The 27,668-nt window shown below is 40.8% G+C and overlaps 3 protein-coding genes across 4 annotated transcripts; all 3 read left to right on the top strand.

Moving 5' to 3' along the window:
• Positions 1 to 77: 77 nt before the first annotated feature.
• On the top strand, positions 78 to 4,654 carry LOC6546028. Of its 2 annotated transcripts, XM_015158036.1 has the most exons (5): positions 78 to 954; positions 3,325 to 3,518; positions 3,585 to 3,888; positions 4,079 to 4,090; positions 4,164 to 4,654. In XM_015158036.1, the coding sequence occupies exons 2-5, from the start codon at positions 3,330 to 3,332 to the stop codon at positions 4,232 to 4,234; spliced, it is 576 nt and encodes a 191-aa protein (XP_015013522.1). In that variant the 5' UTR covers positions 78 to 954; positions 3,325 to 3,329; the 3' UTR covers positions 4,235 to 4,654. The 2 variants fall into 2 exon arrangements, with proteins under 2 accessions (XP_015013522.1, XP_001971213.1); XM_001971177.2 differs by lacking the exon at positions 4,079 to 4,090 and having other exon boundaries at positions 357 to 954.
• Positions 4,655 to 13,542: 8,888 nt separating this feature from the next.
• On the top strand, positions 13,543 to 15,231 carry LOC6546027 (cuticle protein 7). Its single transcript, XM_001971176.3, has 3 exons — positions 13,543 to 13,636; positions 13,726 to 13,857; positions 14,415 to 15,231. Exons 1-3 carry the CDS (start codon positions 13,622 to 13,624, stop codon positions 14,808 to 14,810), a joined length of 543 nt encoding a protein of 180 aa, XP_001971212.1. The 5' UTR covers positions 13,543 to 13,621; the 3' UTR covers positions 14,811 to 15,231.
• Positions 15,232 to 20,505: 5,274 nt separating this feature from the next.
• Positions 20,506 to 23,178, top strand: LOC6546026 (larval cuticle protein A2B). The gene is made up of 5 exons (XM_001971175.3): positions 20,506 to 20,571; positions 20,659 to 20,806; positions 21,064 to 21,160; positions 21,216 to 21,455; positions 22,728 to 23,178. The coding sequence occupies exons 2-5, from the start codon at positions 20,717 to 20,719 to the stop codon at positions 22,883 to 22,885; spliced, it is 585 nt and encodes a 194-aa protein (XP_001971211.2). The 5' UTR covers positions 20,506 to 20,571; positions 20,659 to 20,716; the 3' UTR covers positions 22,886 to 23,178.
• The last annotated feature ends 4,490 nt before the right edge of the window (positions 23,179 to 27,668 follow it).

The raw sequence follows: 27,668 nt of genomic DNA, 5'->3' as shown, positions 1-27,668 counted from the left end.
CTCAGATTATTCAAAAAACCTTGCGTAAATCACCTTGGAGAACCAAAGCCCTGCTGAGTCAACGAACCGGGCGAGGGAGTAAACCGTAGATAGTAAAATACTTCAGGTTCAGAGATCAAAGTGGTACATAATTCAAGTGATTTAATTTGCTGACACGACGCACCCATATGACCCATTTCCAGTGCTGTAGCGCAGCCACCAACACCAACTATATGGCCCTCTGATCATAAATCTTGGCTTTATCGGTCGATTTGTCAAAAGCGTGGCACGACAAACTCACGAAGATCGGGGCCGAAGGCTCCCACCGACTTGAGTCGGTGCTGCTGGGATCCGATGAGTTAGTTTGCCGCCAAAGTAGAACGCGTTTAGTAGGAATCCGAGCACTCCAAGCGCCTAAACCTGAGATTGTGCCAAAATTAGCAGCGCAGAAATAAAATTACAAAAACTTTTCAAGTGCTCGTGCAATCAGACACCCAACTCCCGCGAAACCCCACCCTTGGCGGGCGGAAATCCAGCCCATCCGAGCCGCCCACACGAACATTTGACTTGTGTCACCTCCGAAGTGGAAAGTCGTCGGTTGTTGATTTGTACCTGTTGATTTACCCTTTTTGCGGCGTCGGTCTTCGAGTGCCTATATAAACAAATGCTCCCAACGGACCTGCGTTTATTCTGCATTGTCACACCTAACGGTTGAGATTCGCCAGCGGAGAGAATTGTATTTTATACAATTGATTTAGAGCCGCATCAGTAATCTATTTAGTGGCATACTATAGCCGGCTGAAGCTTAAATTTGACATATATTTTTAGAACAATTCAGTAAAAAAGTACAGCTACAGTAAAAAGTACAGTTACAGTGAAAAGTGTTAACCGGAACTGCCGGAATTCGAGATCAAGTGTCAAGAACTAGACGTATCTGTCAAAGTTTTCAATTATTCCCAGTGAATTTGGACAAAGGTAAGTTCCACTCACTATTAAATCAAAACTAGAACTAAGTTAGTCAAATCTTTAAGAGTTGAAATTAGTGTATAGTATTATCCTCGAATTTTCTTGAAATTAAAAGAATTATTATTAAAAGAATTAAGTGGAATCATTGACAGCTGAATGGCGCCAAGAAATTTACGTTTGCCTCATTGATAATGAAGCTCTATATGTAAATTTAGTTATTTATACATTATCAGCAGAGGTTTTCAAAACTGTCATTGCGGGCTATTCGATTTTATTTACGTTCCACATACAGAAAATAAGTGTAGTCGTCTTATCAGGGCTGCCAGCGAAATCGCAAAGTTTCAATGGAAAGAGTCGCGTGAATCGGAAGGTATTGCGTAGTTTCACTGAGGAGGGGGGATTCCAACTTAGATTCAGATGCAGATAGCTTTTGTTTACACAGCCCGAGAAGCGAGGAAAAAGAGGGCGTGTCAGCAGATTTGAACCTATTGTTCTTGATAAGAACAAGCTCCTAGCTCCCCAAGTTGCTTGTGGTCCGATATTTTATGACGCTACCAATGACGCACTTTATGGCGGGCAAGTAAAAGAATAAAAACGAAACCCAGCGGTCTTATAATACATACATGTGTATATGCCCATTCCCAGTTGATGATACGATTTGGGTCATAGAAGTTGAGACCCCCAGCCTAGTTTGATTTTTAATATGTCATTGAATTGCTTCGGAATTTCGAGCATAGATTAGCTTTACTTGGCTTGCGCACGAAATGGGTGTGTTATTAGATGAGCTTCTAGAATGTTGTGCATATACAAAATATATAGTGTATGCCAAAATTTGGAATGTACCAGTTCAAACTGGCGACAAAACAACTACAACCATGTGTCTCATAACGTATTATTATTAATCACGTATCTATACTTACGACCGCAGGTGTACGTAATTCTTGCATAAGCTAGAAACTACACTTAGTCAACTCAACTTTGACATCTTGTTATCGCTTATCGGGCACCGCTCAGTTTCAGCTTGTAATAACCGTCATGGAAAACTGTCAAATAAATTCGGATGGGGCCTCCCCAATATACTTACACTCGTAGTTATACCAGTTAGCACTATGTTTATGGGGAAGAGCCACACCCCTGGGTTCAATGGAACCTCTACGCCCGAGGCCTTGGCTCCAATGCCCAAATAGAGATGACTCTTGGCTGGGGATCGCAAATTAGCCACGACACCAGTGCATTATCAGCTTTCGAGGCACTTTTTTTTCAATTTATTGGGCCATTAAAATGCGTTTGGCGTGCGATTACTCTGCGACATAAATTACCGATCGAGATGCGAAAGTCGCTGACACGATCGCCAGAGTTTATCGCTTGCACTCGCTGTGAAAATCTATTTCAGTCAGCAACAGCACATATAGAGAATTCGTTAATTTTTGGTAATAAATTGCAATAAATGGAAAATATGTTGCCAGCTGCCTGGCGCCGCAGAAATCGAGGGAGAGGTATTAATGCTACTATTAAGGGTCATTCTTAATTCGCTTTACAACTTGTTCTACTTCTACTAGTTTGAATCCTGCTCATAATCGAGCCGCCCATTGGGGAGCCCATTCATTCGTTTGCTAACCACCCCAAATGACTTGTAATTTTTAAAAGTCACCAACCATCCTCCCCGCAATGAGCCCAATCCTTATTTGATAATGAGCCCGCCGCTCACCTTTAGCATTCGGGTCACTCCCGCTTTCCGGGCTGGAGCTTAATTAGGCATTAATATTTCATAAATGTCAATTACGAGGGCATAGCCATCTCCTGCCAATCCCACTGATGGCCCGTGCCCGTGCCCGTCGCACCTCAAGTGATGATACTGCAATGTGACCTGAATCCGTGAACTCGCATCAAAAGAAGCCCTCGACTGTTTTTGGATACGCCTGAGAAAGCCAAAACTTTTAACTGGAACACGGCCCCGATTGCATTGAGCAGGCCAACTTGTTGGCCAACTGCAACGTGACTTATTTGAAGTACAAGTACCCAACACCTCGAGTGGGCCGAAACCCCTCGAAACAGAGCATTCACGCATTTTTGCCCAGCCTCAGCCACAATTCGCTTTGTTTTTGCCAACTTGTGTTGTTTGTAATAGGAAACCCTTTGCGTAAGCACTCGAGGGTCCTGGCAGGTCCTGGATATGGAGATGGGGTGCTTGGGTCATGTGTTGCGCGCTGGGTGTTTCTGCCTAATTATTCTGGCCTAAAGTTGTTGCTGTCTACATATTTTAGACTTTCGCTTAAACTTGTGCAGCTGTATTAAAGCTAAGGGCTACGACAATACCTACTTCTCGAGCCACCGAAGTGACCCCCTTTAATGTTTTGATTGATTGTGGATTCTCCGCAGTTGGAATGTCAGCGCTGTCGTCGCCCACCACATGTGGCTGCTCGCCCGTCCACTGGGCCTTTGCCATTGTGCTCCTGTCAATGGCGATTGGGCCGGGAAACGCGATGGCCCGTCCAGCCCGCAACACGCAGTTGTTGTTCAGTGAGCTCCTGGGAGGCGGAAACGAGGACAACAACTACTATGGCGACCAGTTGGTAAGAGCAGGCGGCCATATATGGCAGTACTTTCTTCTGCACTCCACTCATTTGTCCAACTCACAGAGGTACCAGCAACAGCAGCTGCAGGAACAGAAGCAGCAGCGGGTGCCAGCCTTCGCCAGGAAGTGGCCTTCGCTGAGGGATCTGCTGCTCACCGTGGACTACGATGACTTCGGAGTTACCCAGGAGAGCGAGGAGCAGGTGCCGCCCAGTGCCCGCCTCCTGGCTCGACTGCACAAGCTCGGCGACAACGGAGGCGGCGAGGAGCTGCGCTACAACATCGTTCCCGATCTGACCAACATGCCCAGCAAGAAGGTGCTGCCAGGACATCCCCTCAAGGATCACAACACCAAGAAGAACGTGCAATGTGAGTATGGACTATGATTGTTGAGGAGTGCAGTGTATTCAATTGTAAAGAGTATTTAATAAGGAATTATTTCTCCCACTCTTACTCGCATAACAAAATTGATATGATCGTTAAGTGTGGCATGATTGATTGACTAATTTATGTTTTCGGTTCGTTTTATTTCCATGTGTTTAATTTCCGACCCCATTAGTTCGTAAACAATGTAAGTGTGGCATGAACTCCTGTTTTCAGCCCAGAGAAAGTTTACTAACCATCTATATTTCTGCATAATTCAGATATGTCGCCTTGCCACTTCAAGATCTGCAACATGGGACGCAAGCGCAACGCTGGCTTCAATTCCTACTGAAGAAACCTAATGCTATAAGTTCGCAAGGCCAAACAAACCAAAGTCAAATAAACCCTTTCCAAAAATCAAAGAATTTGCATTGTCACACACACAAACGCTGGACGAATGTTCAAATGCCAAGTATTGTCTACCGTTCTACTTTAGTTAACAACAGCCAGTGCAGAATTTAGTTAGCAACTATGATTACATTGTACTTATAAATAATGTCTCGACTTACACACACTGACACACATCTGACCCCGCTCTCTGCACACCGACACTCACACACACGCACACACTGAAGTATTTCCATACTAGTTATAAATATAAATATTATCTATGATTCTTGTTGTATTTGAAATACATTAAATTATAATAACCAACACAATGTTGCTAGTATTAAGCCAAAATACATATTACTGAAAAATATTTATTGAAAACAAAACAACAACATACAAGATTGATATGTGGCCAAGTTTCTTGAATAAATGTTATATAATTATGGTATTCAAGGACCCGAAGGAGGTCCACTAAATGTGTTTGCCAGTATGTGACTTTGGTTAGTTCCTGATTAGCAACTCGCACCCTAAAGTATTCAATGATTTCTTGCACTGAGAAGATTTTGTGGCAACATTTTTTGCCGTCTTTTAGGGTTTAGGGGGTTTTTAAAGTATTTTTCAAGCACATGTACTTGACTCTAAGTGAAACAGATTTTTGGGAATTACCTTTGATTGACAGTTGTACAAAGTACTTCTCTATCATGGTAGATCAAATTCCATTTTAGTCAAGCAGTATTACTTTCCCTTTCACAGTTTACCGGACTTAGATCTTGTTTTATTGATCCATAAGTTTTTAATTGGCACTCTGATCGAACCACAAAGAACGATAAAAAGCTCATAAACTGTGTAAATGCTAATACTTAAACCGCCTGATTGTTTTCGAAGTAAGCCCTCTATGACTAATTATATATCGATTATTATATTGGTTTTGTAGTGCACCGTAGTGAACTAGTAAGCAAGTGCCAGGATACTAATCATAGGTGTATCACGCAGCCACCTCTGATTCGAATGCACCATGTGTTTGTGCAATTGGCCGACCTCCAGGTCGCGATTGTAAAGGCCAAGTGCCACTGCAATTTGTTGAAAAGTCAGAAGCCAAACAGAAATACAGCGAACTGCAGGTATTGGTGGGTGTCAGGATATGAAATATAGAAGTCGATCGCGTTTATAGTTGGACTTAATGCCATGGCGGCGCCGTTGGCCATTAAACCCGAAGCCAACATCGCGGAATAAATCCAACTGGCAGTTGGCAGTAGTAAACGCCCAAACGCGTTCGCTGGCTGTGGGAAAAATCTGAGTCCGCAGTTGTTACTATTTTACTATTACAATTTCAATTTCAGTTTCAATGGGCTGACGTAGCTGACCACTCACGACCTTCGGCTGAGCCGCATTTAGTCTATATGTCTATGCTCTTTAACACGTTAACACGAAATGCATTTCGATTTATTCGCAATTACCGAGCATGCGGCACTCGCTTCCAAGTGATTCATGCCCAGCTAAGGTATAGCTATATATATATATACGAGTATATCTATATCTTGTTCTGTGCGCATGCAAATTCTATTGTAATTAAACGTGCTCGAATCGCTCGACAAATTGCTTGTGTCTGCTGATCTCGGAATTATGAATGTAACATTTCAATATAAAGATCTCGGCTAATCGGTAGTTTTTATATAGAGTTTCCCACGCAGATGAGCGAAAATTGAGTGGCAAGTAATCAGTGTGGAATCCCACTAGATTTCAGATACAACTACGATGCTTAATTACAAAGTAATTACAAATTTATTCTAGCACAATCAAACAGCTCACAAAATATTTAACGCCTCATTCGGCAAGCCTATAGATTAAATGAGTGGCATGCAGTTTTCTAATTAAATTGTGCTATTACTAGAGAATCATTTGATGCAACCATTAATCTTAATCTACTTACCATATAGCCATTTTCCTTGACCATAACTGAATTACCATCTGCACTAAACTCGGTGCTCCCCGTCGGGAAATCTGAGATAATTAGGCGTTGAGCTGATCGACGTTTTACGAGCCCCAAACTATTTCAGGGTCAAGATAATTGATCAGCGGACCGGAGCAGCGACGAGAGTAAAAGTAAACGAGTGGGTACTTAATTAAGTTAATTCAGTTGTTTAAGTCGCGTGTTAATTGAACTTTCAAAAGCGCAAAAATCAGCTGAGCAACAAGTTGGATAGCCAGAACCAAATTGAAATCGTAACATTAATTGCCTGTGCCCAAGTGGATGGGTGTGGATCGTGGCATTTCCCACACGCCGCACCAAACAGCTCCATACTCAAAAACTGAATCGAAAACTGACTCAATCGTGTGAGAAAACTGTGGCCGCAACTGCAGTTGCAACTGCAAGACAATCGCAATTGTTTACTGCACTCTGCACCAGATATGCGCCACGTTTATTATTATTCCTCCGAAACTCCGAAGCGGCATTGACAAGGCCAGCCTTCTCGACGATGATGAAGTGCCTCAGTCCCAACTCGCTCGGCATGTGCATGTGAATGCCCCAACAGTCGTTGGAATTTGTGTAGCCAGATGCCTAAGTCTTTCGGGAAACGGGCTACCGAATTCCGCAGTGGAAAACTTCAAACAGCAGGAAACTAAGGCAATTAGAAAAGCTATTCAAACTAACAAACCATTCGGGCTTGTTCCTATTTCATGATTGCAATTACAGACAATAAATCAAATTGACATACCGAATTCCGAAAATTAGGCAGCGAGGTAAAGGAGATTAAGCTTGATAAGCCTAGTTTAATGCTCAAAGGTTTGTTTGATGTCTTCAAAGTCATTTATATATTATGTTTATATGTTATTGCATTGCAGTGATTTTGCAGACTGCGTGTCTGAACAGCACGTGCCACATATACTTGGCCAACTGAATGAGTTGCCGGCCGCAGTATTCATTCATTCATACATTCATTCGCGAGAATCGTGCGTAAACGCACAACTCGTTTGGCCTTAATGTCAACCCAGCTGGCCAGCAAGTGGGGGAAACGAGGAAAATCCACCAAAAAGCCCATATATTTGAGTCGATTGAGTGTTGGCCGCAGCGAGTTTCCTCATGAGACGTGGAAAGTCAAATCTCCGCTTCGGCGACTCTGAACTTGACACAAATTCGCCGCCATCGTTGTGCAAATGAGCTGCTTGCGAGCCAGAGCATTGCAAAAGTGACACAATTAAGGCAGAAATATGTGCATACGGCTCGTAGCCGATGGCTAATTACAGCGATTGCCACAATTGTGGGCCATTAGATGGACCATCCCAGATGGGGGCACATTCAGATCGACGGATCTCCATTAATCATCAATCGCGAATGGGAGTTGCAGCCATTCTCACTCGATCAACGGATGGAGTGGCGGAAAAAATGAATTGCCTTTTAATATCGAAACCGAAAGTGAGCTGAGATTGCGAGTCAAGAACCGTCGATCAATTTGGTCAAGATTTGTCTACATATTTATTTTTGATTTCTGTCTGCACGAAATTGAAACAGCATTCGAGGTGTGTTGCGTGGCTTTTGGCTTTTGTTTTCGTGTAATTAATGATCAATTAGGTGGGAAAAAGGCCATTTCAACTAGGGTTTCTTATTGTCGTGCCTTCTCAGCTTCCGCATTTGCTCTAATGATGGCTGGGCCAGACTTTTTCGGACGCTTATTGGCCATCAATTAGCCGGGCTCACACAAGATGTCAACTCAATTTGGCCCGACAACCTATCAACGCAAGAGATTTAATTATCATCTCCGCCGGCCTGCAGCAAACCGAATTGGAGTGGCGTGAAGTAGAGGCTGGGATTTCTTTTCGCTCGTTGCCGGCATCAAAATGATGGCTAATTGTTATTTTTGCATATGCAGCCAGGCGGCTGCTTGCATGCCGTTTGATTAGACACCGTGGAGGGGGAGAGAAAGGGGAGAGTGGGCCTTACATAATAATCTAGTTAACAAATTGTGTCATGTGGAGCTAGCCGAGTAACCGAGCAAGCGCCGCAACTGTCTCAGTTGCGGCCTGCATGCAGCAGCTGCAACTTTCGAAAGCGTTTTGCCGCACAGAGAGGGAGAACAGAAACCGACTTGCATAATCCACGGGGCGAGGGTGTTGGCCTACGCTCTGCGTTACAAAAAAATCATTAAAATATTTAAAAACAAATAATCCTCGGCCAGCAATCTGAAGTAAGGCCGCCAAGCCAACCAGCTAACCAACTAAGCTATGCATAGCAAACCTCACGAATTTCGGCCTGCATTCACCCACTACTGTCCCTGTTGGGGCGCCACCAAAACGGCCTGCAACCGTTCCTTGGCCCAAATATGATAGATCTTCCGCAATCATGTCGTTCGGCTCTGGGTGTGTCCAGTTGAAATGGAAAACTGAGTGGAAAACTGGAGGGAAAAGCTGTGTCCGCCGGCAATTGTGGGTTAATGGGTGAATGTGCTGTTTGAACTACATTACAATGGTTAATCCGTTACCTTAAGCCGCAGCGCGGAGTGGTTATGACTCGACTGGGCAAGTGGCAAAATATTTGTAATGCAAAACTAAACAAAAGACTTGAGCAACAAACTTGCCCTGGCTGCAGTCTAGGAGCTGGAAATTGTTGCAGGAAATTATAGGAAATTTGCAGGCCCAAAACGTGGCAATAAAAGTTAATGCCATGGTTTTTTTTAAGTACTTGTATAGCTATTTCGACACATTGGATTGGCGCTTGGAGACTATCCCTTGTAGCACAGCCTTCGTTTTCAAGAATCTTCCGGGCCCCAAATACTTTAAATAGCCAGCCTGTTCACCAGAGGCCATGGACCACCTTCAAACCAGCTCGTGTAGATAAGCTCTTGGGACTTGCAGCAACTGGACTGTCGTGTTGGTGGCAATGGACACCGGGAGTCGACACCCACGCAACGCAGACAAAAAGGTGGGGGTTCAAAGGGAGTTGCATGTAGACCGAGTTCAATCTTTGATTACAGGGCAGCCACACGTCGCCGTTGTGCAAGAAGCGATTGCCAACAATTGAGCTGCGGTTAACCCAGTCGTGGGACTGGGAAGGGGGTGGACGGATCATAAGATTGGGACTGCGAGACATCTCTGTTGCGGTTTAGCTCGCGATTGTGTTGCAAGAGCGCCAGGTATGAAATACATATCTATGAATTATCGCGCTCTAGGAACAATTCTAAGCCGGATATGGCGAACAATGCGATAAGCATTGGACATGCCATGGGCTGGTGAACAATGCACTTTATCGAGAGCCAATAAATCAGCGAGCTGAGCCACAAATTTCAGCAACAAAAATGACAATGCTCAGACAATTACAAAACCATATAAAAACCAATTCGATACGAGAAACGCTAAGCGGAAATTTTGTAAAGCGACACGCCCCCTGCGGACTGCAGTGAATGCATTGCGAAAAGCGGTACGTATGCAGACCAAATTCGACGAAGATTGGGTCCCGGGTTTCGTGTTGGCCTGGTCATGGCAAATTGCCATTGGTGGGTCTCCGTTCTAAGCCTGATCCGAGCTGGTCTGGGCCACCGCCTGAAGGTCGATCCGCGGAACAATGCTGGTGATCTATGTAAATTTCGAGCGACATAATTGCACGGATTAAGCTGTTGTCTGTTTACTGGTCTCTCCCCCCTTCACATTTGTAATTGGACGGCTGATAAGCCGAACGCCCACCGAAAGTTTTGGCATTAAGCTGTCAGAAAATTGAAACCCAGATCTCGGAGCGTTTTCAAAAATAACAATTTGTTAGGGAAAAAACTGTAGTTGCTTTGACCTTGGTAGCTTACGGGAAAAGGAAAAAACAGATTTTCTTCACTGTATTATCAGATTTGAACTGAAATCTGTATGACAAGCATATTGTGCCCCCGATATTTCATTAATCAATTACGCTTTTTCTAACGTTTTTTACCACGCTGCTGAACTCTTTTGTCTATTGATTGCAGTTTGATTTCCAGTGAATTCCATTCGGCGTTGGTCAAGGTCACCGGTTTGTTCAATTACTGCAGTTGGTATTGTTTTTTTCCATCGTTTCCCTCTTTTCTGCGGTTTTTTTGTACCACAAAGCGTAGTAGCCGCTGGTCGAAAATGATCAAAGTAAATCATGAGTAAATGTTAATTGCCACGAGTCGCTTGGGTTTAGTTCAATATGTTAATTGCAATACGATTTTGCATAATTAATTTAAATTATAACCTACGTCCTGTACTCACTGTTGACTTGTGAACTCGCTACCATCGGCTAGTATTGCGCAAGACATCTGACAGAATGAAACTCAAAATCAAACGAATGACTTGGGCAACGAACTTGTTTCGCATATTGCGCACACACGAGCACAACAACAATGCGAGGAAAAGCTGCAAACATTTGCCACTCAATCAGCAGCCGAACAGCTAGTGCAACTAAGGCAACGCACACAAATTGCTTTAATTACAACAAATTTGTTTGAATATATATCAACTTGAGGTTTTTAGCTGAGTCTGTGCGCGTGCACTGCGAGAAATGCGTTTCTAGAATCCAAGGTTATTCAGCCTTGTAATGAAATTTTACTACCAGTAAAAAATGCCAAAAATGAAATTCCCCAATATTTCATTTTTCTCAGTGCCGTTTGAGCAAATACTCTCTAACGCCGCGGAGTCACAGTGACTGTTCATGTCGTGCACCCGCAGCTAGGAAAATATTGCCAGCTCTGCGGCTCTCCACTCGGTCGGACACCACTCAAGTGGCCAGAGACTCGGATCTCGGATCTTGGTGTGCTGACATGACGAGCCAAGATCGGGCCAAGATTATTGCAACTGCTGCTGGCCACTTGGGCGTTGCGATTCTATGATTCTGCGAATCCGGCTGCAGACTGGAAATGGGTGGTCTCTGGAACTCCGCGCCTGACTCATAACTGTTAAGATATATACTTGCGCCCATGTGGAGCGGATCTGTACCACGTACTAAAGTCTGAGTTTCAGCGGAAGGGGTGCATAATTAAAAGGAAAACGAAAAGGAAACGCGCAATGTGGCCAAAGAGTTTCGCATTCACGAATTCGTAATTGTCATTGTTGGGCTCAGTCTGGTCTAGTCTGTTTAAACTGGACTTGGTTCTGCCGTGGTGAGTGGCTTATGATTGTTCAAGGAATTTCCACACATTTAACTAACGGGTTGCTGAATACCTTGGAAACGAAACCGCGTATCAAGGAAGTTGGTGGAACTGGTTTTGCATTTCATTGTTACTTGGAAGTTGTAATAACATTTTGAGTGCTATGAAACGATTGTTTATCAGGGATATTCTATCGAACGATCCATGCCACTGCTCAGCCCTACCTCTTCCCAAATATGGCTCAATCTTCCATCAAAAGGCAATCAATTACAGCATTTCTGCTCGAACCCAATCGAAACCTAGTTTTCCAAAGTCTCGACTGCAAAAATTCAATTAATTGGCCACGGCGGTGCGTCATTTTCCGCAAACAAAGGACGCAATCAGATCGTGCTCTTATTCAGTCAGTCTAATGCAGAGATTTAGTTTAGATCTATAGAGGGGTATATCATAAAGGGGTATGGGAAATTAAAAAAAATATATTTAAATTTTAGGCAAGCTCATGAATTTCGCTGTACTTGCACTTGCTACTTACCAACTAAATATGGCTTGGGTTTTAATAAATCTTGCCGCAACTATTAATATGAATTAAGCTTGTTAAGTAATCTAGACTATCTGTAGGATAAGTATAGCCCCTTCCTTAACTACGTCCCTGCTGAGATTAAAACTGTTAGTGATCCGTTACACGTCGTTTTGCAGCTGTGTCGTGCTAACCTTGAGATGATTACTTCAATTTTTTAGTGCGCGATGGCCAGCCTGGCATGAATGGGGGCTCAAAGGGGGCTCCAAGGGGGGAATGTTTGAGCCGTGCTACTAATTCGAGACAATTTATTAAATGAGGCGAAGCGGAGCAAGTACGTAGCATAAGCCCAGCGATGTGCCATAAAACAAAGCAAGGCAGCCCTCAAAAATATGACAAAACCAAACGCTTTTGCTTTTTACTGTTTTTAGTTTTGGCCTGGTAATGAGCTGGGGCTGCACTGGCGTATATTTTGGCCATAATGATGTGGCGCCACGCTGCGCCCCACTTCAACGGCGTTTCTACAGCGTCTTCGGGTAGTGCCCTCCCCTCTTGTCTCTCCCAGATTGGTTTAATAAGCAAAACGGCCTACATGGCAATTAAAAAAATTGGCAGTAGGAACAACAGTCAGTGCACTGTAAAACAATTGAGGAACAAGGCCCCTTACTGAATTTAGTTAAAAGTGTTACAAAAATGTCTCAAGATCATATTCAGTGTAGAAATTGAAGGTTTTTCTTGTGTCAGTAGATCAATTAGTGGCGTTTAGTGGGTTCACTATGACTAAAAATGTGTATATTAATTGCAATACTTTAAGCCATTTCTTTTAGTGTACTATCACATTAACCAAAAGAATTGATAGACGACGCCCGCTGCAAGCAAAATAAGGTATAGAAAACGTAGAACATAGAAAACCTAGGCTTGAAACCCACGAAACAGACGAGCGAACAAATTGCAACATGCAGCAGAAAAACCATGGGGATTTTCAGAGGGGTGCAACACCTCCGCCCACCAAATGCAATTTTAGCTTATTTCAGCCATTGTCTTTTTATTTCATAAATATTTGTGTGTACGGCTAGTTTTATTCGTGCGCGAAGATTGTTTTTTTTTTTGCGAGGTAGTTTAGAGCTTGCAGAGGCCATTTCAATTAAATCGTGATGGGAGATGGAAATATATAGATAGCAGACCTTTTTCCGATCATGATTTCATAATTAATACGCCTTAATAATGGCCAATTTGATATGTTAATATCTGTTCCACTAGATAGAACTGGCATTAGGTGTCGAGTATTTGAGGTTTACCCTTCCATTTCACAATTATTTCGACTTCGATTTGCATACATCGCCGCTTATCTCACAAATCACACAATTTCCAAAGGCAAGCCACAGCCAGCCAACAGTCGCTCCACATCTGAACTGAACTTCACTCTCGTTTTTTTCGCTGAAAAGCATTAAATAATTGTGGATTGTCTGGGGAGAGGGGGGCTTGCAGGGGCGTTGTGGGGGCCTCAACTTCTTGGGCTTCGCTCCGCAAAGCTCGGCTTTGGCTGGTATTCCATTGTAGTTTTGTTTTTGCCCCTGCTGACCGACTGGCATTCGGCTTTTTGCGGCTCGGCTCGCGTTTGGGCCGCTCGGGCGTTGTCTTGTATATAAAAGCGGCTTCCTTCTTGGTTCTAGTTATCAGTTGAATCCAGCTCAACGTACAGCACACACTCGCGTCTGCAAGAAACGAAATCCCAAAAAACCAAACAATGGCATTCTTCAAAGTGAGTGAACAGGACAGCCCTGTGACAGCCAAAAGTGCCCTGTGTTCTAATCGAAAGCTAAATAACAAACCCCTACCCCTGTGATTTAGTCCCTGATCTGCCTGGCCGTCCTGAGCGCCGCCTCCGCCGGAGTCCTCCACGGACATGGTGCTGGTCTCTACGCCGCCGCCCCGGCCATCTATGCCGGCCATGGTCACGCCGACGAGGGAATCGATTACCATGTAAGTGTCCAACCCGGCAGCAAGATAACCAAGAACAGGACGAGGATTACTAACTCTTAAGGAAAATCAATGTCCTATCCCTGCAATCCATTTTGCTCTTTCACAATGTTTTCATCTAATTGTGTATTAGCATGCCAATTGGTGCGCTTATTGCACTTTTAAAGTCAAAAGACTGTAACCATAAGCTTGACTCATAAAAATTACTTATACGACACGTAATCCTTCTCTGCAAACATCACTCATACGACCCGTGAGCCTGAACAAGTTATACAGCCCACTGGCTGTGCAGGCAATCATAAAATTATGCTCAATATGCCCTAAAACTGACACCATCAGTCTGTACAGCCCCTCATCCACTCCTCCGCTGGCCAACGCTGTGGATGCTGCTGGCCCAGGGTCACTGTGGCATTTGCCATTTGGCCGTTTGGCCATTTTCCCACGCCAGCTCCATTAGCATAGCCAGCTGCTTGGAGTGGCGTGTGGCATGCACATGAAATTAGCACCCAATCCACAACAGACAAGCACTCTTCTCATGAGATCTTTGTCCCGATCCGCAGGCCTACCCCAAGTACCACTACAACTACGGAGTGGCTGACTCCCACACCGGAGATGTGAAGTCGCAGCACGAGGTGCGCGATGGCGATGTGGTGAAGGGATCCTACTCCCTGGTGGAGCCCGATGGTTCGGTGCGCACCGTGGAGTACACCGCCGATGATCACAACGGCTTCAACGCCGTCGTCCACAAGACCGGCCCCACCGTGCACCATGCTGCTCCCGCTGTGATTGCCCATGCCGCTCCCGCCGTGGTCCACGCTGCTCCGGCCTATGCCCCAGCCATTGCCCACCATGTGGCCGCCGCTCCCGCCGTGCCCTACGCCGGATCCCTGGCGCATCAGGTGCCCGCCTACGGATACGCCACCCACAACGCCCACGCGCATGTGGCCCACTACTAAGGAAGTGGAGCGGCCCGCTGGATGCACCACCTGAAGCACCACCTGCACCGCCACCACCACTCTTCTGTAATTTATTAAGCACGTTGACGACCTCACAAAACGGATGATCGATCCACTGACGAAGCCTGCTAACATACTCAGTACCACAGTCATGTCCATCATGTCCTGCTGGGGATTCCCCGGGTTTTCCCTGCAGCATCTATCTCCCTCACACACACACATTGCCGTCTCTGTCTCAGCTTTCGCGCAATTCTCTCTTTTGTTTGTAACCAACATTCTCTTTAATTGTAAATATTGAAAAATCGAGTGAGGAACAAACGCCCATCCTGCCACACGCCCACGAAGAAGAACCAACCTGAAAAGTGAAGAAAACAAACAAAATGTAAAAAAAATAATAAAAAAAACACATGTATTATAATAATTTTGCGTATACTATAAGTTTGAAGCTGCAACTGCTGACAATGCTATAAATACAAAATGTAGAGAATTATAAAAATTCACATATCTCGTTTTTTACTTTCTGTGCATAGCTTGCATTCCTTATATATTCCTTATATATTGCATTCCTTCATATATATATTTAACTTATATCGATATCAGACTGAACCATCAACACATAAGTACGAGATTTATGTGGCTATGAATGCCATTAATTGCTTGACTAACTTTTCTGATCAAGAGCACATTCACTTTCAAATTGCAATCGATTCTAAGTATCGCTAATTATGGTTTGCATTACTTATGAATGTTATGGAAATTGATGGGTAAAGCACTACGTTGGAATCACGCCACTGGATTGACAATAATCGAGCTGGCTAATTTGTGGGCGTGAGTGGAAAAGGTGAAGGTAATCCAAAGCCAATAACCAGTTGGTGTTTATTAACTTATTATTTATCCGTCGAAGAAATCTGCCATCTGTACTCTTGCAACGCGTGCGTTTTCATTATAAGACTCGCTTCGACTTGCAGCTAAAGCTACAAAAATATATTCCGCGTGGTATAAAATATATTATGAATTCACAAATAAACATAAAAATTAAATCCAACAGCGCTTATTTATTATATAATGCTATATAATATATATACATTTATACAATATTGTTTAAGGGAATGCAGATTTAGGGATATTCAATAGACGTACTATATATTTCGACTTTCTGTTGTATAATATTATAGAAAACTTTTAGGCATTGATTATTTATACAACTTAAAGCTCTGCTTTTAAATTGTTTATTGAAGGCTTAAAATAAAATAGACGATGATGTGTACTTTTTGGCTGCTCTCTATAAGACTTAGAGTGGTAGACTACTTTCAAGCTATATAAAAAGCATATAGAGGCTTTAAACAAGGTTGACAATTTACAAGTATTTAAGATCTGTGGTATAAAGTATAAAGTATAAAGATGTGTGGAAATTCTTAGTAAGAAATGGCTTCATACTGAGCTTTCTTTTTTATTGGATTACAAATATAACAAAAGTCCCTAAGAAATGCCAGACTACATTGTTTCACTCTTTTCCAATAGATACATTGCCAATAACAAATAACAAGGTCGATTCATGTCACATTTGAAACCGCCTTTCCTATCCAATTACGCACTTTTACTTTTGTGCCCATTGGAAGCCACCGCAGAAGGGTGCCCCCGATGGAGCTGCCCTCCAGTGCGGTCACAAGTTCGGGGGCATCTCTCCAGTGAAGACAATAAACAAATAAAGCATAACTTAAAACATTTAAGTCACAAGTGATGAGTGTGTGGGGGCTTCCGCATGCAACAAATCTTCGCATTTCCGTCATTTTTAACGTGCGAACAAAATGAAACAAAGCCAAATATTGATCTCTTAATGGGCACAACGTGGTTTTTGGTCTGTACTCTAGACAAATGGCCAGCGATCAAAACAGAGACGTCGGGAAAATGGTGCAAAAGTGCTGGGCGAGGGAAAACGAATTTATCAGAGATCACTGCGCAACGGAGCGTTTAAATGTGCGCATTTTCGAGCTCGAGCCAAAACAAAAGGGTGAATATGCCATACGTGGTCTCCATTAATTCACTTGAAACTAAAAAAATGGTCGGACAGGTGCCGCCTTTGGGGGCGGATTCTCCGTCCACTTAAGGTCAAGAAGTAGGAAATGCCGGAAGGAAGTTTCCGATGGCTAACTAGATCTGAACTCAGATGTTCAAGACGAGCAGTACATTTCCCTTGTGCCAAAAAGTGTGAAATCTCAATGTCGAGTGGAATGTAAGCTCGCATCTGCTGCTCCAGTAACCTTTACTTAGCCAGCGACTTCTTCATAGATAAATGACAGTTACTAAGTCTCGGCATTATGCTTCAATTTTTTTCTCAGTTTTTGCTCACTTCGACTAGTTGACATTCAAGACGACTGGCTCAGTAAACTGTCGCCAACACGTGCTCTCTATATGGCATCCATTGCAGTTATTGTACTTGTATCTTGGTATCTGGGGGTCTGTCTTTCTGTAAGTGGCGGCAACATTAAGATACAACTTCTGAGATACAAATCTGTCGGAGCTGATACAATTTATAGATAATAAAATACGCCGACTATAGGCTACTGGTTTCGAAAGATGTGCAGAGGGCTTAAAAAGTATCTTGTCGAGCGATTTATTAGTTGCACACTGACATTTGTAACACTTTTTAAGCCCTGTCAAGCACATGCCAAAAAATTATTGAGTAAATAAACAAAATAATAGATTAAATGATGAAATGAAAGCATATTTATCTCCATATCACGTATACGCAGTGTAGCTTGCATATGGGCTGTAAACCACTGTGAAATGCTAAATGTCGTCTGACTGCCTGCGTAATTGAAAAACGGCATTAATTGTTGATTAATGTTAACCAACCGAGCGGAGATAATTGAACAGAAGTAACGTAGAAACGGGCATAAATAATGAGAGACGAATAGCCCATCTGCCGAAGACAGCAGTGCCTAATCAGAGCTTCGACTGTCGGAGTCAATTATATAACAATGTTAACTGGATTAGTTGGGCCGTTAATTTGATGCATGGCAAACAGTCTGCAGCAAATTGGCCGCCGAGGTGCGAAATTTATGTTGGAGGAAGAGACGTTGGACCGAAAGACCCAGAGGCAGCCATTCATTTGCATTTTATTGCCGCGAACGCGTTTGCATTTGCCACGGGTCATTCTGTAACAGCCCGGCCATCTTAACAATGGTCACTCAATTGGAGATGCGGCAGCTGAGGCGGAGTCACTGGACCATGGCCAACTAAGGGCGACAACAATGACAGCCGCAGCTAGAGTTGGCCGTATCATCCCAGAAACAAGTCTAAAGACGCCCACACTCCCAAGACCCTCGACTTGCAACATATTCCATTCCCCATGTTGCAAGCCTGTTGTCGAGTGCTCCATTGTCAAATTAGTCGGTGTGCAAACAAGCCGAAATTAGGTGACCAAAGTAAACCGAGTCAAAGTCACCGGCTTATGACTCGTCTCTGGATTTGGCCAAAACTGCGATCTCATGGTAATTGCTTTGCCGATTCCCCAGGCTGAAGCACTTTGTGCAAAATGGTCTTCCTATTCACGCGATGGAAATGAAGCTAATGAAAAGGAAGTTCGTGCCTAAGTAATCCAATTTAAGTCGATTGTATTTAATAAAAATGCACAGAGAAAAGAGAGATGGTGGCAAAATAAGAAATTGATCAAGGTTACGCACGTTACCTTTACCTTATTATAACTTTTTCGAAGTTTTCCTATCCTGTTTTTAATACCAATAAAATGTTGTAATATTTGTATAACTTTTAAATCTCCTAAAAATTGGCTTCCAAATCTACCAAGGCTTAAATATAAACATTTAAAAATCGGAACTCTCATTAATCCATTAGTTCTATTTGAATTTAAGCGACTAGAATATTTCACTTCCTAATTCCAAGTTCCTAGTTCCCATCCCACATAAACTTGCCCCTGAAATACCACGTTTAAGAACATTTAGAGGAATTCCTCGGTTTATGAATTTTCTTTGGCTTGGTTTTTTTCATAGGCCAAATATATTAAAGTTAATTGCCAGAAAATCAAATCAGAAAACAATGCCCAGCCACGCACATGTGTCTGTCAAGATGCCTGCTTACTCAGCAAAAAGAACGGGTTGGAAAAACCTGCGAGTGCATACATGGAAAACCTTCGGAAAACGCCGACAATCGCTGGCTGAATTTTCCCAACTCTAGGTAGCAAACTGCTTTTTGGCGGCATGCAAATTGACTTAATCTAGTATTTAGTTTTACAAAAACCGCAGTCCAAGAGGAACAATTGTTTCCAAGCCAAAGTCGAAGGTCTGTTGGTTTTTTTTCTCGGGTCAGCTGGAGATTACTTCTGAAGCACCCCTCGTTTAATTAGAGTCTTTAGCACGCCCCTCGCCATGGTTAATTGTGTGAAAATGAAAATGCCCAAGAAACGCCGACCTGGACATTAAACTAGCCCACATTATTAGTCGCACAAAAACCTAAGGCTTCTGCGGTCTGTACATAATTTGGATTAGTTTGTAGGCTGCCAGACAGACCGCAATTGGCACGTTCTCGTCTTTTCTCAAGGGTGTGTAATTGCCATAAATTGAAGATTGAAAATCGGTCTCAATCTGCTTTTGTTGGGACACAAGTTAGGTAAAAAGATGAGAGCATTTTGCATGCTAGTTATTTAAAAACTGCAAATTTGGTGGTTTTCTGTTTATAAACTCGCAGGTTGATTACTATTTGTGTCCTATACAGTTTCTATTCTATAATGCTTCGTCGCTAATTGTATATGTATTTTACTATTCAAACTAATTGTTAGTGCTAAAGGTCAGATTCACAACGGCTAAGGAAAATCATTATTTGGCATCATAAATTGTCCTGCTTGTCCAAAGACTTTTGCTGTCATTTTAGCCCGGATTGGAAGCCAGCTTTGAAGCCTAGCTTAATGCGCTTGACCTTCAAGTTGCATTTACCCGACAAAAGACAAAAGACCAAAGCGGGTGCAGTGGCCATAGTATCTGTTACTATTACTAGTTACTAGTCCTAACCACTGTCATTGAAGTAGATCACTGAGAATTTCGCATGTGCCGAATAACTAGGGCCTTATTGTGCTGCAATTGCAACTTGACCCGATTTGTGTTTGATTTACATTTTGTCGGTTCTTGTCAGCGATTTATTTCGATTTCGATTTCGCTCTTGGTTTTGGCTTTTCTGCCCAGCATTAAGTTGTTAGTTAAATTGGCCACAATCATTTCTTGCAGAAATCAAGGAAATTAATGATTAACTCCAATGATTAATCTCGCATAATTCTGGGCTGAAAAGAAGTGATTGTTCCCGATGACTTCATTGACAATCGCTGGGGGATTGGCAACGGATTTGAGAAATGTGTCGCAGATCGGCAAACAAAACACAAGACAACGCCACCCCATTCAGCGGATTCGTTGGATTCGGTGGATTCAGTGGTACCCGGCTGCGTTTGGCAACATCCCATGGATCCGTGCTGCAACTTCATTCACATGGCCGGGCATCTACTTGCCACTTTGCCCGGCGAAGAGTGGCTCACCAGACTGGATCAGCGATCACCATTCGCCACAGACGAGTGACTGAGAAACCAAGAGTCTTGGCATTGTGCCTGCTCTCTGCCGACGTCTCCGCCGGCGTCTACTGCGCTGCTCGCGACTTTCGCACATTTCGCGCTTATTTAATGGAAACTTGCTTTTAGAATCGCCACAGTATTCCGGGCAGCTTGGTGGTGTTTGTATCTAGTGCCGTTGAAATACTCCAAGTAAATCTCCTGAAAATATTACAAAAATTCCCAAATCTCAGTGCGGTGTTTTCTAACGGATACGATATATTTTGTGTTTATTTTTAGCAAATATTTTCCTCGTTTCAAACGCATTTGAAGCATAAATATAGAAACCAATTACAAAATGGCAAACTTCGTGTGCTTCGTCGTCCTTTCGTTGGCTCTCTTCGCCAGTGTTGCTGTGGCGCGACCGGGATACGCCCTGGATTACTATGTGAGTTTTGGAGTGATATAAACTAAAGTACTAGACATTGCGTTTAAAAAGGACTTATTTAAGTGTTAGAAAAAATACATTTTGCCTAAAAAGTTGCATAGAATCAAAAAAATTCTTTTAGATTGAAAGATTTAGATTCTGTTGAAAATGTTTCTGTTTAAAGTTTCTTTTTTAATATTATTAAAGCCCAAAATGTTATAAATATTTCCCATTCTTAAAACTTAATCCCTTATGTATACATTCTGCTCCTCAAACAGGATCATCCGAAATATGCCTTTAACTACGGAGTGGCTGATCACAGCACAGGAGATGTGAAGTCACAGCATGAGACGCGCGATGGAGATGTGGTCAAGGGTAAGTGACCAAAGGATGATCACCAGACTGCGCATTTCTATATTTTTAACTACAGGTCAGTACTCTCTGGTGGAGCCCGATGGTTCCATCCGCACGGTGGATTACACGGCGGACTCCATTCACGGCTTCAACGCCGTGGTGACCAAGTCTGGACCTACAGTGCACGCCCAGGCGGTGGTGGCCAGTCCCATTGTGGCCCACAAGCCCGTCCTGACACACTATGAACCGCAGGTGGTGAAGCACGTGGCTCCAGTGGCCCACGCTCCTCTGGTGGTGGCCTCCCCGGCGCCTTATGGTGAGTGAAGAACTTTTGGGACAGGATATAGGTTGAAGACTTTAGAGAACGGATTAGCAGCACCTTTATAGTTGGCCTTCACCTCTGGTGGCACCTCTTCTTTCCCCACACCTCCATAGTCATCTTTCTTGGGGTTCCGCCCACCCATTTCCACGTGTTCTCTGCTCGCTTTTTCAGGCATGAACACATATCGCATGCTAAAGCTGTTCAGACGGCATGCCAACTATCTGAACAATCAGTATCGCAAATTGCGCCCAGACGAAGACGACAACGGCCTTGGTGATGATGATCTTGGTTTTGACGCTGATTACTATGCAGCCTACTGAACGTTCTGAGCTGTCTGAATAAGTTACCATAATTTCATTGTAATCTCATCTCATTTCTAGCTTGGGTGGCAGTTGCATTGGCAATTTCATTCAATAAATTGCAATTAGCCTCACATTTGTGGCCAGTCAAGCAGCTAAGCTGAATCATGGGTTGTAAAACTGGGCTGAAAATGTGTAACATCATATGGTTGACTAATCCGCCGACACGCCTCCTTAGTGGGTTACCTCACTCTGCTCCGATCGGAGCCAAAGATCTAGCTTTGTTTATGCACTTTCAGTCTCGAATTTCCCACACAGATTATGTCAGGTGCATCATCTTCCAAAACAAAAATAACAACAGCCACCGCAGCATATTTTTCACGAAAATTGCCGTTTCTTCTTTGGCCATTTCCCTTCTCCCTTTGCTTCACAAGACTTTAGCATAATTTTCTCAATGTCGCAACGCTTTGGGCCTGGGAAATGAATACATGGTTGGATACTGATGTGAAAATGCATAATTGTTGTGGGTGCTGCGGTGCAATTTTAATTGAGAATTATCAGTGAAACGCACAGCAAAAGAAATCAGCACCCAAAACAAAAGACTTAGGCAACGAACTTGCTTGCATACAAAACGGCGACAAAAGTAACATAACAAAAAAGCTGGCATGGAAAAACGAAGCAAAACAAAACGAAAACAACACCTGTGACCAATTGACTGACAAATTCGTGCACAAATAAATTATTTGCAAGGGGGCAAAGAAATGGCCAATGAAAATGCCTCGGTCAGCATTGAATTGTTACCGTATTTATTTTGGCCAGTTGAGCTACTTGCCAACAATGGCAAACGGTTAACAGCTGTTACAGCAGCTCACTTTTTTGTCGGTCATTATTACAACAGAGCGAAATAAATTTAAGTCAGGCTCCCCCTCGCAATAGCTAAAGTCTCTATATTTATTCGATCTTCAAGTGGCCAAGCACTATGCTCCGGCGGCAGCTGCACCCATCCACTACGACTACGATGATGGCTACTACAGCCAGGGCCAGCAGTACGAGTACATCCCCCAGTACGACCAGTACAGCGGGCACTACGGCCACTATGCGAGTCCCTATGCGGGCCACTACTAGGACGGACTCCGACCTCCCAGTGGATTCACTTCTTAGTTACTTAAGCCCGCTTAGCTGTACGCCTCCACCTGGAACTTCATTGGATTCTCTCAGTGTAGCTTGCGAAGGAATTCTGAGATCTACGCTGCTCGATCGAACAAAAGGGAAACATCAAGGTTAATCTTACTTAAGTTATGCAACAAATTTGTACAATAAACATTCAAAAAAATGTTTAAGTGGAAGAATTAGCTTTGTATTATGATTCGGTGATTCTGTTAGTATTTTCGGACAAATTAAAAAATATTTGATATACACGTAAGTTTGAAACCCATTTATTTATTTACTGCGACCTATAATTATTTTCTTAAACAACTTTTGATTCATAACACTATGAGACATATTTTTTAAATCTACAAATTCATAATTTTTCATACAAAACTCAATATTGTTAGTTTTTATACATGTTACTCGTAGAGTAAAAGGGTATACTAGATTCGTTGAAAAGTATGTAAGTAATTCAAAAATGTACCAAGTGTGAAGTTCTATAGTTCATAACTCAACTTATCTTAATCGGATTTTAAAGTGGCCTCCCTCTAAATGTTTCTGACGCAATTCTCTAACAGTCTGCATTAAAATTTAGAAATTTATTTTTGTTCATTTTTTTTTAATTTTCTGATGTATGATGTTATATTAATTCAAAAATGTCCCAAGTGTGAAGTTCTATAGTCCATAACTCAACTTATCTTAATCGGATTTTGAAGTGGCATACCTCTAAATGTTTCTGACGCAATTCTCTAAAAATCTGCATTCAAATTTAGAAATTTATTTTTTTTCAATATTTTTGTCATTTTCCTGATGTTATGTATTGTACAAATTCAAAAGTGTCCCAAGGCTGAAGTTCTAAAGTCCATAACTCAACTTATATTAATCGGATTTTGGAGTGGCATACCTCTAAATGTTTCTGGAGCAATTCTCTAAAAATCTGCATTCAAATTTGGAAAATTATTTTTTTTCAATATTTTTGTCATTTTCCTGATGTTATGATGTACAAATTCAAAAGTGTCCCAAGGCTAAAGTTCTGAACTCCATAACTCAACTTGTAATTTTTGTAATTTTTTGTAATTTTCTGATGTATGATGTTGTATTAATTCAAAAATGTCCCAAGTGTGAAGTTCTATAGTCCATAACTCAACTTATCTTAATCGGATTTTAAAGGGGCATACCTCTAAATGTTTCTGACGCAATTCTCTAAACATCTGCATTAAAATTTAGAAATTTATTTTTTTTTCATTTTTTTGTAATTTTCTGATGTATGATGTTGTATTAATTCAAAAATGTCCCAAGTGTGAAGTTCTATAGTCCATAACTCAACTTATATTCATCGGATTTTGAAGTGGCATACCTCTAAATGTTTCTGACGCAATTCTCTAAACATCTGCATTAAAATTTAGAAATTTATTTTTTTTTCAATTTTTTTGTAATTTTCTGATGTATGATGTTGTATTAATTCAAAAATGTCCCAAGTGTGAAGTTCTATAGTCCATAACTCAACTTATCTTAATCGGATTTTGGAGTGGGATACCTCTAAATGTTTCTGGCGCAATTCTCTAAAAATCTGCATTCAAATTTAGACATTTTTTTTTTTAAATTTTTTTTTAATTTTTTTGGTGTGATTGTGGTATGATGTGGTAGAAATTCAATTAAATTAAGAAATGTCCTAAGGCTGAAGTTCTAAACTCCATAACTTAACAAATCCTAATCGGATTTTGAAGTGGCATACCTCTAAATGTTTCTGGCGCAATTCTCTAAAAATCTGCATTCAAATTTAGAAAATTTTTTTTTTAATTTTTTTTAAATTTTTTTGGTGTGATTGTGGTATGATGTGATAGAAATTCAATTAAATTAAAAAATGTCCTAAGGCTGAAGTTCTAAACTCCATAACTTAACAAATCCTAATCGGATTTTGAAGTGGCATACCTCTAAATGTTTCTGACGCAATTCTCTAAAAGTCTGCATTCAAATTTGGAAAATTTTTTTTTTTCAATATTTTTGTCATTTTCCTGATGTTATGATATTGTACAAATTCAAAAGTGTCCCAAGGCTGAAGTTCTAAAGTCCATAACTCAACTTATATTAATCGGATTTTAAAGTGGCATACCTCTAAATGTTTCTGGAGCAATTCTCTAAAAATCTGCATTCAAATTTGGAAATTTATTTTTTTTCAATATTTTGGTCATTTTCCTGATGTTATGATATTGTACAAATTCAAAAGTGTCCCAAGGCTGAAGTTCTAAAGTCCATAACTCAACTTATATTAATCGGATTTTGAAGTGGCATACCTCTAAATGTTTCTGGAGCAATTCTCTAAAAATCTGCATTCAAATTTGGAAATTTTTTTTTTTCAATATTTTTGTCATTTTCCTGATGTTATGATATTGTACAAATTCAAAAGTGTCCCTAGGCTGAAGTTTTAAAGTCCATAACTCAACTTATATTAATCGGATTTTAAAGTGGCATACCTCTAAATGTTTCTGGAGCAATTCTGTAAAAATCTGCATTCAAATTTGGAAATTTATTTTTTTTCAATATTTTTGTCATTTTCCTGATGTTATGATATTGTACAAATTCAAAAGTGTCCCTAGGCTGAAGTTTTAAAGTCCATAACTCAACTTATATTAATCGGATTTTGAAGTGGCATACCTCTAAATGTTTCTGGAGCAATTATCTAAAAATCTGCATTCAAATTTGGAAATTTATTTTTTTTCAATATTTTGGTCATTTTCCTGATGTTATGATATTGTACAAATTCAAAAGTGTCCCAAGGCTGAAGTTCTAAAGTCCATAACTCAACTTATATTAATCGGATTTTGAAGTGGCATACCTCTAAATGTTTCTGGAGCAATTCTCTAAAAATCTGCATTAAAATTTGGAAATTTTTTTTTTTTCAATATTTTGGTCATTTTCCTGATGTTATGATATTGTACAAATTCAAAAGTGTCCCAAGGCTGAAGTTCTAAAGTCCATAACTCAACTTATATTAATCGGATTTTGAAGTGGCATACCTCTAAATGTTTCTGGAGCAATTCTCTAAAAATCTGCATTAAAATTTGGAAATTTTTTTTTTTTCAATATTTTTGTCATTTTCCTGATGTTATGATATTGTACAAATTCAAAAGTGTCCCAAGGCTGAAGTTCTAAAGTCCATAACTCAACTTATATTAATCGGATTTTAAAGTGGCATACCTCTAAATGTTTCTGGAGCAATTATCTAAAAATCTGCATTCAAATTTGGAAATTTTTTTTTTTTCAATATTTTTGTCATTTTCCTGATGTTATGATATTGTACAAATTCAAAAGTGTCCCTAGGCTGAAGTTTTAAAGTCCATAACTCAACTTATATTAATCGGATTTTGAAGTGGCATACCTCTAAATGTTTCTGGAGCAATTATCTAAAAATCTGCATTCAAATTTGGAAATTTTTTTTTTTTTCAATATTTTTGTAGTTTTCCTGATGTTATGATATTGTACAAATTCAAAAGTGTCCCACGGCTGAAGTTCTAAAGTCCATAACTCAACTTATATTAATCGGATTTTAAAGTGGCATACCTCTAAATGTTTCTGGATCAATTATCTAAAAATCTGCATTCAAATTTGGAATTTTTTTTTTTTTCAATATTTTTGTAGTTTTCCTGATGTTATGATATTGTACAAATTCAAAAGTGTCCCACGGCTGAAGTTCTAAAGTCCATAACTCAACTTATATTAATCGGATTTTAAAGTGGCATACCTCTAAATGTTTCTGGATCAATTATCTAAAAATCTGCATTCAAATTTGGAAATTTATTTTTTTTCAATATTTTGGTCATTTTCCTGATGTTATGATATTGTACAAATTCAAAAGTGTCCCAAGGCTGAAGTTCTAAAGTCCATAACTCAACTTATATTAATCGGATTTTAAAGTGGCATACCTCTAAATGTTTCTGGAGCAATTCTCTAAAAATCTGCATTCAAATTTGGAAAATTATTTTTTTTCAATATTTTTGTCATTTTCCTGATGTTATGATATTGTACAAATTCAAAAGTGTCCCTAGGCTGAAGTTCTAAAGTCCATAACTCAACTTATATTAATCGGATTTTAAAGTGGCATACCTCTAAATGTTTCTGGAGCAATTCTGTAAAAATCTGCATTCAAATTTGGAAATTTTTTTTTTTTCAATATTTTTGTCATTTTCCTGATGTTATGATATTGTACAAATTCAAAAGTGTCCCTAGGCTGAAGTTTTAAAGTCCATAACTCAACTTATATTAATCGGATTTTGAAGTGGCATACCTCTAAATGTTTCTGGAGCAATTATCTAAAAATCTGCATTCAAATTTGGAAATTTTTTTTTTTTTCAATATTTTTGTAGTTTTCCTGATGTTATGATATTGTACAAATTCAAAAGTGTCCCACGGCTGAAGTTCTAAAGTCCATAACTCAACTTATATTAATCGGATTTTAAAGTGGCATACCTCTAAATGTTTCTGGATCAATTATCTAAAAATCTGCATTCAAATTTGGAATTTTTTTTTTTTTCAATATTTTTGTAGTTTTCCTGATGTTATGATATTGTACAAATTCAAAAGTGTCCCACGGCTGAAGTTCTAAAGTCCATAACTCAACTTATATTAATCGGATTTTAAAGTGGCATACCTCTAAATGTTTCTGGATCAATTATCTAAAAATCTGCATTCAAATTTGGAAATTTATTTTTTTTCAATATTTTGGTCATTTTCCTGATGTTATGATATTGTACAAATTCAA

This window comes from Drosophila erecta, unplaced genomic scaffold (genome assembly GCF_003286155.1).
Source record: "Drosophila erecta strain 14021-0224.00,06,07 unplaced genomic scaffold, DereRS2 tig00000021-arrow-pilon, whole genome shotgun sequence".
Classification (NCBI taxonomy): domain Eukaryota; kingdom Metazoa; phylum Arthropoda; class Insecta; order Diptera; family Drosophilidae; genus Drosophila; species Drosophila erecta.
This window is presented reverse-complemented; position numbering and strand designations above follow the sequence as displayed.

Excerpts from the sequence above, each read along its gene's own strand:
- LOC6546028 (XM_015158036.1), top strand. The coding sequence starts at position 3,330 with ATGTCAGCGCTGTCGTCGCCCACCACATGTGGCTGCTCGCCCGTCCAC. Across the intron at positions 3,519-3,584 it reads ACTACTATGGCGACCAGTTG|AGGTACCAGCAACAGCAGCT; the intron begins GTAAGAGCAGGC and ends TCCAACTCACAG.
- LOC6546027 (XM_001971176.3), top strand. Across the intron at positions 13,858-14,414 it reads ACGAGGGAATCGATTACCAT|GCCTACCCCAAGTACCACTA; the intron begins GTAAGTGTCCAA and ends CCCGATCCGCAG.
- LOC6546026 (XM_001971175.3), top strand. The coding sequence starts at position 20,717 with ATGGCAAACTTCGTGTGCTTCGTCGTCCTTTCGTTGGCTCTCTTCGCC. Across the intron at positions 20,807-21,063 it reads GATACGCCCTGGATTACTAT|GATCATCCGAAATATGCCTT; the intron begins GTGAGTTTTGGA and ends CTCCTCAAACAG. Across the intron at positions 21,456-22,727 it reads GGCCTCCCCGGCGCCTTATG|TGGCCAAGCACTATGCTCCG; the intron begins GTGAGTGAAGAA and ends TCGATCTTCAAG.